The following is a 12,502-nucleotide window of genomic DNA, read 5'->3' as shown; positions in this document are numbered from 1 at the left end:
CCACAGAAATGCTGTCTTGTCGACACGTGCAGAATGTGTCAGGTTTTCCAGAGACCAGCCGGCATGACAGTTTCCTCCTTTGTCTTAAGAACGACAACTGTGCAGCAGGCCCTGCGGTGGTCAGCATCGTGGGCCTTCCCTGTCTCCATGGGGACATGAGTCTGTCGCCTGCCAGGGGCCAGGAAGATGCTCTCCAGGCTCAGTTCATAAAGGCCCCCGAGAACCCCGAGAAAGCATCTTGATCCCACAACGGCAGACGGCTCCCTGGTCGTTAACAGAGTCAAGTCGTCCGTCTTGAGGGCCCCGCACCCATTCACTGTCCAGGTTGAGCACCGCTGCTTTCTCCCAGCTCCAGTGGTTGGAGGACAGTCACACAACCTTGTCTTTCCTGGCCTGGACGTTCTGCCTTCGGGGTGCAGATGTAGCCTGTCACTTCTTAAACATGAACTCGTGTGCTGGTTTGATGAGTGGCAAGTCCTAAAAGGCAGTTTGATCTTTCCCAGAACTGTGAGTCAGCCCCTCTGTATACTTTTTATAACCAGTAGTTATTCTCAGGGGAACTTCGATCAGGTTGTGATTGATCAGGTTATCTTTCCTATGGGCCAATACGGTAATTGTGTTTTTAAAGTGTTAAAACCCAAAGTGGCGGTGTACCCGAGTCTCTCTGCAGGGCCTGGTGCCCGACACTCAGTATCACGTGTCCCGCGTGACCACTTTGTGCTGCAGTGAACCCTAATCAGTCTGGGTCATCAGTCGTCTTAGCCTGGCTAGCTACTTGTGCCTCTGCCTCCTCATCCATTCCTGGTCATGCTGATGGCTTTGCTTTAAAGCACACCATCCATTCTTAGCTGCTGCTCCTGCTGCTCTCGGCCATGCGTCCCAGATGTGCACCTTGCAGCCAGTAGCAGACCCCGAGTGGGTGGGCCCTAGTCCGCGAACGTGCCTGCGGGGGGGCTGCCTGCCGCCCCAGCTGCAGTGTGATGATTGTGCATCTTGGGAAAATTCAGTAGGCAAGGGGGAGAGAACTGATTGGGCAGCGTATTCTCCTACCTTCCCAGCAATGTGACATAGGAAGCTTGTTTTGCCACATAGGAAACCGGATGGAAGACACAAGTGGTCCGCGTTCGGTGTTGGTTTGACTTGAACGTTGGTGACATGCATTCACTTTGCGTGTTACCCTCGCGGTAGCACATGCCCTTGCATGTCAGCATGAGAACGTGGTTTCTAGTCCAAGGTGCTCGAGCTGCCGGCGCTGCCATCACCGTGCATGGGTGCGGCTGCCGGGTGTGCGGTCAGGAGACACTTCCAGGCTGCCGGGCCGTTGTCATCACTGTTGGTTTGCACATGAAGTTGTCGCCAACCTATCCGTCATTTCGAGATGCCATTTGCCCTAAAAATATGTATTGTGTTTGACACATTTGTCTCAAGTATGGTGCTTCGTTTGCTTGTTTTAAACCAAAGAAGGGGGCTGGTGATGTTTGCGTTACCCTTTCTGTTTTACACCTTTCTTTGAGGACTCCCTTGTGAGAAAGGAAGGCTACTCCTGCTAGAGATGCGTCAGCGGACATGGACCGCCGGGTTCCAGAAGTGTCAGCCTTTGAACTGGACATTGTTCTCACCCTTTTCTCCTCTCAGTATTCCTCTTGTTGGGATTCTTTTTTTTTTTTTTTTTTTTTTTTTTTTTTTTTTTTTTTTTTTTTTTTTTTTTAAGATTTCATTTATTTATTTGACAGATCACAAGTAGCGGAGAGGCAGGCAGAGAGAGAGGAAGGGAAGCAGGCTCCCCGCTGAGCAGAGAGCCTGAAGCGGGGCTCGATCCCAGGACCATTTATCACGACCTGAGCCAAAGGCTGAGGCTTTAACCCACTGAGCCACCCAGGTGCCCCCTCTTGTTGGGATTCCTGAGTGTGACCGTCTCAAACTCAGACAAGCATTTATTAGCTTTAGCATTCACAGAAGAAAGTTAGAGTGCGCAGGCATCTGGGTGCTATGCTATGCACGGGTCATCTCTTTGGGGTTATTTTTGTTCCTGGTAAAGTACTGCGATGGGAACATACTATCCTCAGTAAGCTATAAGTTATCAGGGAAAAGATCTTTGTGTTAGAGCATAATTGATTCAAAGTAGCACACACCATTTTAGTCCTGAGAAGCATGTGCATATATTTTTTTGACCCATTAAATTTTTCTTTTGCTTCACGTAATAGAATCTTGGGTCAGTTGCTTCGATTCTAAATGGGACGTCAACTGATGCTTTGTGATCCTACGGCCCCCAGAAGCAGCAAAGCAATTTTTTTTCAGTATTTAATAAAGGATGACCTTCATATCTAACAGTGAATAAGGAGATGTGTTTAAAAGCCATTTTACAGTCTAGACTGTTTTGGAAGTCTGACTAGGCTTGTGCTCTGTAGTCGGCACAAGGGCGAGCAAAAAGCAAGGATATGAGGGCTGTGGGCCCTGCATCTTTAGCTGTTGGGGTTTATTGGAAGTAGGAGCCATTGTGTTCATTGCATTTGAGCCTGGGTACGAGACTGCTCTGAGCTAGCCTCTTGTTGCAGCCATCACCCCCTCACTAGAACATTCTCTTTCTTTCTTCAAGAAATACATGAAGGTAATTTTTTTTTTTTTAAGCATCATGACAACCCTTACTCAGACCCTTAATGAAGCTCACCTTGGTTTTCATCCACAGATAAAACCATAAAAAGCAAAATAGAAACTTAAAATTGAATGTAAGGTAAACCAAGGCAAGTAATTTTCAGAGTTACTTCATGTATTCCTCTTGTGTGAAATTGGCTCATTTTCCAGATTTAAAGAAAAAAAATAGATGCTAGGAAAGGAAGCTCGAGAAATCGAGGGGGAAAATTATTTTTATTAGATTTGGCAAAATGGACTTTTAAATTTTGTGATGTATTCTTCATTCCCTACAAGTTCTAATGATTCATTTATTCTTCATTAAAATGATATCAATTGATTTCAGCTTTTTGAGAACTTGTAGAATGAGACATGGTGTTATGTTTGTGCAAAGATTATTAAACTTTAAGCTTTTAATGTAGAAATTTTCCTTTGGCTCATTAGTAATATCTCACAGGTCTAATTTTTATTACAAATTTGGTCTTCATTAGAGCTATTTAAAACTCATTCCAGATGGCACAAGTCTCTCCAAACAAGTCAATCTTAAAATAAATTTTTGTTATTAACTTACTTTAAAAAAAAAACCCAAATTAATGTAAAGGAATCCCACATTTCTGTTTCTACCAATTAGACTATTTTATTAGTAAGTCAACCACTTTGGCTTATTGGTTTATTGGCTGAGGTACGTTGTGATTGCAAACAGGTAGAAACTACACATCAATTTCCTATCAGTCCGACGGTGCCAGGTGGTATCCTTACTCAGTTAGGAATAGAAGGTGTTTAATAAAGCTTAGTTGTATCCCCCCTGGGGCTTGGCGAGTTGGATCCCGTCCTTGCTCATAAACTCCAATGGTGATTCTTTCCTTTTCACAGTGCTCCAGCTGAGGCTGCAGCAGAGGAGGACAAGGGAGCAACTGGTGGACCAGGGCATCATGCCACGTAAGATTTCAGCGCCGCTGTCACCTCCAGGGTGACGTAGCACAATGCACGTGCCCGAGGAGAGCCTGGAGCACACTCTGCTTTGAGCTGTGTCCATTGGGTCCATAATACGATTACCACACGTGCTGAGAAGGAAAACCAGGCATCAAAGTGCCAGCCTAAGAGAATCATCTCAAATACATTCTGAAAGCCAGATGCAGCTTAAAAGATGGACCTGAATTCTGTATTACATAATGAAAACTGGGAAACCGGGTTAAGATCAGGTCTTACTTCATGCATGAACATTTGTTTTAGTTCTGAAATAATTGAAGTCATCTCTACGTAATAGGTCTGCTGTTACTTAGACTTGCAAAAGTAGGATGATAAAATTAATTAAAAAGCCTCGTTCTACTTTAATTCAAAATAATTACCTTTGATACAAGATAGTGTCTGGTCTGGAATGAAGGGCATCTCAGTTACAGGACTGATAAGCATTCTACTTACAATTAATACACCCTTTCTTGCCCACATACACCTGACCTCCAAATGTCTTGATGCCTCCTTCCTTCATTTTTAAAAGTTGATTAATTTTAAGAATATTTGCCCATTGTCTTCTTACCTTTACTCACTAAGTTGGGAGGTGATTTTATATTTTAGAGGGGAAGATTGGTTGCTTTGGTGTTAGGATTATTTATATGAGTGTTTATCTAAAAATTGATTTCTCTAAAAAGTAATTTATTTGGCTTTAAAAGACTAAAGAGAAGTTACAAACCATACTTATACTTCCCTGTGGTCTGACTCATTGATATTAACCTTTTTTTTTTTTGGTTCCTAGAACAATTTTTCTCTGCAGTAGATATTTTTCCCAGTAAAATTTTTTTTCTGGATTACTATTAATTATCTAAATATTTTAAATCTCATATTATGATAGACACAAAAGCTGGGTTGGTAATCTGCCAGACTTCTCTACCACTACATTCCTGATGATGAACCGGTCAGATAGTATCGAATTAGGATATTTAAGACACCACCACTAGTCCTCTGTTAGGAGCTGGTCCCTAGTCAAAGCTGTTTGGGCTGGGGAATCTTTGCAGTGTCAAGTGCCAGAGCCGAAAATAATTCTGCCAAGTCAAAGCAAAGGCCAAGTTTTGGAGGTGACAGCCCAAGTAAGCATAGCCCAAATCCCATCCATGTTATCTGACTGGTTATAAGTAGATGTACACACAAAAGATTTTGCAAAGATAATTGATAGAAATACTATAGTAAGTGATGTTTTAGCGAAACACTGCTTATCCTCATTCTGGGATTCTGGAATATTTAAAGTACTAATAGTTAACATATTAAAGAAACACTATGTCTTTAGAGTAAGCTGTATTGTTATACAATAGAAAAAGCACAAAACTTTCTCATTCACAATTCTAGATTTCAGTTCTACTTTGACCACAATCTAGTTGTTTGACTTCAAGCAGTCCTTGAACCGCTTTGAGCCTTTTTATCTGTCCTGGGGCTAATACCTACCTTGCAAAGTCTCTGTAATGATCAACAGTGTACTTGTGATGGACCACAGTGCATCGGGCTAGGAGCACATGTGGTCACAGTATACGGTAACTCAGCTCTGCTCAAGGGAAGTGCAGAGTGCCCTCGTGTTCAAGATTAGATCCTAAGGACATTTGGGCTTTTTCCATCATCTTATAGGATCACTAAGAGCAAAGACCTGTCAAGGAATCCCCACACAGTTCCCTTGGTGATGGTGATTTAGCCCAACTGTTGGTTGGAACCATCTGACCTGGTATTTGCATTTTCATTGTGTATACAGCTCTATTTTACTGTTTACTTGTTTTATTTGTGAAGACATAGCTTTCATTCTGAAACATTTAGGTTTCCAATTTCGCACATCTCCTAAAGGAACTAGTAATAAACGGAACCATAGATACAAACTAATAAGATGAGGAGGGAACATCAACATAATGTACCCTAACGTTTGACTGAAATATTAACACCTCTGTCTCTGCTCCCGAAATGATTCCTGTTCTTTTCACAGCTTTGAAGAGCCCAGCTGCATTCCATGAGCAGATAAAAAGCTTGGAACGAGCCAGAGTAAGAAATTCCAGTTTCAAATGTTCTCCTTCTCTGCTTCTCTCTTTTATTTTAAAGTACCTGTCGGCAAGTAGCAGTCTTAACTTATAAATATTGTCAATAGAGAAAATGCAGTGTATTTTCAGGACATGTGGTGTGCAGAGTAATATATTCTCAGGTAGTTTTATCTTGGGAGTTTGTAGAAAATGCATGACGTTCAAATTTTGTTCTTTTAAGACTTGTAACTAGTTTTGTCCATAAAGGACAAAGCACACCTCACTTTGTTGCTTTCAGGGCATACCAACAGTTTTTAGAATAATGATGGAGTAGTTTTGCCATTTACAACCCTGGCAGACTAACAGCCCGGTCTTGTCCTGACTTCCCATCTTTAGGTAGTTTCTTGACTGGGTCCGTGGTAGCTGTACCTTTGAAGGGCAGGAGGATTTGCTGAATAAAAAATGTAGCTAGGCTCAGCCCTGCTTCACTCTTTGAGAGGTCTCTGTCCTATTTGCACATTGATTTCATGTTTATTATTTTTCTCTAAAAGGACCCTTGTGCACATTCGTTCTTTTTCCTTTAGGGAAAACTTCTATCATGCAATACAAAAATAAGAATGTTCCAAAAATTCCATAGGAATTTTCCCAGAACTCAGTGATAATCTCTTAGCATCTTATAAAACAGAAAACCCATTTGAAAGCCTTATTGTTCAAGTTGAGAATTCTTCTGAATAAGAAAATATCATCAAGGATATGAATTTGCCAACAAACATACATTAGGATTTTAAAGAAATTTGTAATTTAGGTGGATTTTTCTGTGTCCTGAAGTGTAGATGTTTAGCTATTTAAATGATCAAAATCTGCTGTCTGTTTAAATTATAAGCTTTTGCCTTCTCCAAGTTTTAAAATAAAAGTCTGTAAAGTGCTTACTTTATGCCCGTGTGCACTTCAAATCCCTGTTACAATTTTGAAGGCTGCAATTTAAATTATGTATTGGATAATAGCTTTTCAAAGTACTAATTTCTACTCTTTACTTCCCAAAATCATGACCAAAGAGTGTACAATTTATTTAAATGGAGTACCTTGAGAGAAAAATGTACAACCACAATAAGTCATAAACAATTTATGGTAAGACTTTCTCTCTCTCTCTCTCTCTCTCTCTCTCTCTCTCTCCCTCTCCCTCTCTCTCTCTCTCTTTCTTTTTTTTAAAGACTGAAAACTTTTTGAAGCATAAGATTCGGAGCCGACCAGATCGTTCTGAACTTGTCAGGATGCACATTTTAGAAGGTAAAATTTTTATTTCTGCTTGTTTTGCTGCATTTTATCAAGAAAAGAAATGAGAATTCCACCACTGCTGGGTTTTTTTTTTCCACTTTAATAACTTTTCACCCAACAGACTGGCATCCTCCAAATTGGATGGCAACATGAAGACCCTAAGCTAAAATCTTATGTTAGATACGTAGGGAAGGGGCATTTGAATCTCCAAATAACCAATTTGTGGACTCTTCCCCTGCCAGCTGGTGTCGTAGATGTCTCTACCATCTGTTCTGGAAAAACATTTTTGGTCCAGAGAATTTCTTCATCAGTGAGGAACATATGTCCATTAAGTCAGTGGCCACGAGTAACCCTAGATTTTCAGCTACCAGACCCTGTTACATACCTGTACAGTGCCCACACCTAACGTCTTGTGTTTGTTGCTACTTACCCACAACAATCCCTCTTGATCTGACTGTTAACATAAACACCCTCCACTCAGCCCCCAGGTTTTCTCTATGGTCTGGCTTCATCACCTGTGAAGTGATGGCAGGGACAGTTCTCTTCCAACTCTGGTGAGACATGTGGCTCAGGCCAGGATATTTTTCTCTCTAAGACCATATTTGAAAGCTGGCTTCCCCACTATAAGTTCCCAAACTACATTTTCTTTTGTTGTTTGCTTCTCTGACTGATTTATTACTCAAGACCAGAAGCTTGACCCTGTGATACTCTTGAGTGTGTTCAACCCTGAGATGATACAGAAAGAATCTGAAAATTTCTCAAAAGATTGAGAGACAGTTCTCAAGTAGAAGGACTATTATATTTGTTCTTCTGGCCTAATGATAGAGTCAATATTAGAATTACATTGGTATTACAAAGCAAAGTATTATATCGTGGTTCAACATAAGAAATAATATCCTAAAGGTCAGACATGTCCAAAAACCTTCTGGAAGCACTAAGGTTGCCCTCATTTGAAGTGGTGGTTCCTTGGCTGGTGAGCTAGACACCAGAGACCCAACAAATGAGCCAAATGGATTCCTGCCTCCATGAAGCTGACATTGTGATGGCACAGACAGATGATAAGCAGGCAAAACAGATGAATCACAGATTGTCAAAAGTGCTCGATTGGCAAGAGATGGGCTGCTATGATAGGGACTAGGCACAGGCTGACACCACAGTAAGGACATTGTAAAGAAACTGCAAGATCAAGTTGAGATCTATAGCCCGAAGTAGGGTCTCTTTTACTCCAGAGAGTCTGTGATTATGGGACAGTCTTTCTATCTGGGGTGGGAGGTGAGAGGTCTGTGCCTTTCACTGCTTTCGGTTATATTCTCAGCAGTCCGAAGGACTAGGAGCCTTTTTCCAGAACGGCAGCGGTAGGATCCGAACAGCTAGCATTTATCCCTGCTATCAGGGGGGTAGGCAAATGTACCAGTAAGTTAACTGGACAAGTGTCTCCTTCGGTGCCTACTTGACCTATACCGGACATTTTTTGAAGGAACAATGCTGTTTCAACTTGCCTTCTAACTGTAACTGGCTTTATTAATACCATAAAACCAAGGCAAATACAGTTAACTATCCAAAGGAATCATATTTGCTTTTTTAAAAAAGATAACTCAACATTTAAAAACCTAATCGTGTATATGAATGAACCATAAGTGATGTTTTTAGGACATCTGTTCTCGAGTTGGGATTTTTGAAATAAGAAAGAATTTATCATCAGTAATTTAAAAGAGAACTTCCAACCACCCCTCAGCTTATTTTAACATTATCCCAATTTTGATCGAATTGGATCAGGCAAAAGTCTAAATTATTTTTCTGAAGTTCAGCTAAAATCCAACCTCGGCGCTGGGAGATGAGGAGATGATAAGAACAAGAACAGAAACATGAAAAATGCCAGCCTCTCATTTTCTGCTTTTCCAGACATACTGCTGATAACACTTGGTTGTGTTGATGGGAAAGAGGAAAAAGACTGTCCTACCTAGATGTTAACAAAGCATTTAAACATCAACCTGAGAGTGATCTGCGCGATCATCGTCTTTCTGGCATAAACCACAGCTGTCATACATCATCTACAGTTTCCATTTAGAGTGGGAAAAACAACATAAAGACACTTGAAAAGCAATCTGAGTTGAAAATTCTAGATTTTGTCATTTTCCCCCCCAAACAGTTTAGTTGTTAAATTGCCCTAATTTTTTTTTTTTTAAGATTTTATTTATTTATTCGACAGAGATCACAAGTAGTCAGAGAGGCAAGCGGGATGGGGGGGGGGGTGGGAAACCGGCTCCCACTGAGCAGAAAGCCCAATGTGGGGCTCGATCCCAGGACTCTGAGATCATGACCTGAGCCGTAGGCAGAGGCTTAACCCACTGAGCCACCCAGATGCCCCAAATTGCCCTAATTTGATACCAGTTTGTTTTTTAATGACTCGCCTTTATCAAATCATCCCAAAGGACTTAAAATTAGGTTCCCAAGAAATAATTTTATTTTCGAAGCTTATTATTTTCCTATAACATTTAGTTCAACTATGTATTGACATCAGATATGAACTGATAGGAACTGTTTTGTGGATAATCAAGGTTGACTTTCGGTAAGCATGTAACTCAACTGGTGGAAAGAAAAGTGTTCAGCTGTGCTGGAGAGTAGTCTATAGGCCATGGGCTTTTGGCGAGCTTTGGGCTTCAGCCGGGATATTTTACCTGCCAAAAAAAGAACATCAGTTTTCCTGAGATTACTTAAGGGGAATCTCATGCAAAGACCTACTATATATGAGGCAAGTAACGGTCAACTCAGAATTTTGGGTTAACACCTCACCATTTTTTTTTTATCAGTTATAAACATTATTGAGAACAATGTTATAAAATGTTAATGAGAGGTACCAGAAATGCAAGTCACTGACAGAATTACCCAAATGAATGAGTTACGATACTTACATTAGTTTCGCATCTGTTGTACAACCCGTCCATTTGTAGTAGATGAATTGAGGCTTCTTTAGGACCAATAGTTACCCTGTAATTAGATATTTCAGAGTTACATATCCAGAACTAAACCCAGATTCTTAATGATGATGACCGACTTTGAGACACCTAGGGATCAGCCTGAGAATATGATCTGTATGTAGCTCTTCCCATTAACTCCTGCAGAAAAAGTTTATAACCTAAGTAAGATCCAGTGGCCCCCGTTTCTAGGCACTGGCTTTGCAGTGCAGCCGAATCTACAACTGTGTCCTTCCTGAGCCGCGGACCTCATCTCCCTTGCCCATCCTCCATATTTCCAGCACCTAATAAATGTGAGTGTGGCCCTCCTGCCAGAAATGAACAGTAGCAGTACCCCGGTTCTGGGCTTCAGTCCATGTTCATTTGAGTCTGAGGGCACTGTATAGACAATATAAAGTGTCCAGGACTAAAAATACATAAATGTATACCAGAGCATTCTCAGGTGGTCATTTTCTCTGTCTGTAAATACATCGAGCACACATAAATACGAATGCTTTTAAGCCAGTTTAAATTAAATTAAATTCTCCTGGCCTGAAATAACATTATGGAAGAGAGTAATTCAAGTCATGGCTAAAACTGGGTTTCTTCTTCTAGAGACATTTGCAGAGCCCTCTCTGCAGGCCACTCAGATGAAGCTGAAACGAGCTCGACTAGCGGATGATCTGAATGAAAAGATTGCTCAAAGACCTGGTCCTATGGAGCTGGTAGAGAAGAACATCCTTCCCGTAGACTCCAGTGTTAAGGAGGCAATTATAGGTAAGACCCTAAAAATATACGCTTTTCTGCGAGAAAGAGGAACTTAGAAGTTTAAAACAAATTTAATCCAAAAAGCCAGCACCAGTCATGAGTGTTGTTTTCTGCGTGAAGCAGAAATTGATTAACACTTGGACCACGTCCCGTTATTATTATTTCTTTATGTATGCTAAGACTGGCGTCTCTTACCAGTTAATACAGGATTCCTCTTGTCACATCTGAGGTTGATGTCCTTAGGTTCCAATTTCGTTATGATGTTTTCTAAGTTAACTTTTTTACATTACTCTGTTTAATTCCTCTCAATTCTCTTTACTTCTAGGAAAGATAAATCGCTTGTTCTGTGTTAGTTCAGCAAAGTAAACCGCACATGAGTACAGATGTGTTTATTAAAAAGGGTAATATCTGCCCTTTCATCCTGATCCTCTTATACTTAGTTAATAATGTTGCCAACTCTTCCCCCCCGCACCCCCAACACACACACATACATGTACTCTTTTCTGGCATAAGTTTTAGTAGAGAAAAAAATCTGGAATAATACCACTTACTCAGCAAGCAGTTTTGAAAAGTTAATATCCTACTATAAAAACTATTATAGTTTCCATTAGTCTGGGGACCTGGTATTTTGCATTAGTATGAGTTTAAATCTTAGGCAGTTTCTAGTCAGTGATCCTAAGTAGTACATTCAGTGATTATTCCATTCAGTCCCAAAGAAATGGAGCTGCAGAAGGTAAGACGTCGGTATAACAGGGCCTCTCCCAGAAGTAGGACTCGTCAACAGACACCGAGTCACGGCCCCATTTTCTCTCACACCTCTCAGTGCTTTTTAACACTTGTATCCAAATCAGGATCCACACAAGGGCCACACGTTGTCTTTGGCTGATGTCTCTCTTAAATCTTAATCTCCTGTGTGGGTCTTCCTCCTCCTCTCTTTTCTTACCGTGTATCTGTTGGGGAGCAGGCCTTGTTGTGTCCTCTAGCTGGTCCACACGCTGGATCTTACTGAATGCATTCACATTCCCAGTGTCACTAAAAACTTTTCTTTTCTTCTGTACTTCCGGAAACTGGGAGTGGGATCCAAAGGCTTGATCTGGTCAGGTCTGACTTCTCCCCCAAGTACTCATCATAGGTAGCAGTGCGTTCTTTCCCTGGGAAGTACATTATGTTCAATTTCTTTTTTTTCTTTTTCAGCCAGCTGCTTCTGTTCTTGTAGTAAACAGTGTTTCTCTTTCTTTATCATTTTAAGCTTGGTATTCCAAGGCCAAGATAAGCTAAAAATCGCTTCTCTCTTTAGGTGTTGGGAAGGAGGACTATCCTCAGACTCAGGGCGATTTCTCGTTTGACGAAGACAGCAGTGATGCCTTGTCTCCAGACCAGCCGGCCAGCCAGGAGTCACAGGGGTCAGCCGCGTCCCCAAGTGAGCCGAAAGTTAGCGAATCTCCATCTCCTGTGACTACAAGCACTCCAGCCCAGGTAGCTAGCGCCTTTCTTGCTTCTCCCACAACCAGACAGCGCCTTGTTTTATACAGCGGGTAACTGAGCTGCTTCTTCCAGAAGAGTCTAATAGACATTTTTTTCAACTGTGACACAAACACTGTTAACATTTTCTCAGTAGATTCTTACATTTTATTTCTGTTCTATATCCACATTTTTTATGTTACAAATAGTTGTATAATTTGCTTCTTAAAAATTTTCTCATAACTTTTTTGGGGATATCATTTGCATACTATAAGGTATACCTTCCCCCTTTTTTTTCCTGCCATCTTAACCATTTTAAAATGGGCAGCTGAGTCGTGTTAAGTACATTGTTATGCAACAGATCTCCAGAAACTTTTTGTCTTGCAAAACCGAAACTGTATCCCTTAAGCAGCAGCCCCCCGCCCC

At 41.1% G+C, this 12,502-nt stretch overlaps 1 protein-coding gene across 4 annotated transcripts in view; it reads left to right on the top strand.

Annotated features, from left to right (window-relative positions):
- MRTFB (myocardin related transcription factor B) overlaps positions 1–12,502 on the top strand; it is a 188,357-nt gene that overhangs the window by 124,278 nt on the left and 51,577 nt on the right. For all 4 annotated transcript variants that reach the window (XM_059415289.1, XM_059415288.1, XM_059415285.1 and 1 more), the window contains 5 exons: positions 3,502–3,567; positions 5,588–5,643; positions 6,830–6,905; positions 10,463–10,624; positions 11,913–12,091. In XM_059415289.1, the coding sequence (XP_059271272.1) occupies positions 3,502–3,567; positions 5,588–5,643; positions 6,830–6,905; positions 10,463–10,624; positions 11,913–12,091 (539 nt within the window). The remainder of the gene's footprint in view (positions 1–3,501; positions 3,568–5,587; positions 5,644–6,829; positions 6,906–10,462; positions 10,625–11,912; positions 12,092–12,502) is intronic.

Source organism: Mustela nigripes, chromosome 11, assembly GCF_022355385.1.
Source record: "Mustela nigripes isolate SB6536 chromosome 11, MUSNIG.SB6536, whole genome shotgun sequence".
Classification (NCBI taxonomy): Eukaryota; Metazoa; Chordata; class Mammalia; order Carnivora; family Mustelidae; genus Mustela; species Mustela nigripes.
The sequence above is the reverse complement of the archived record's forward strand: the minus strand, read 5'-3'. Positions and strand labels throughout refer to the sequence as shown.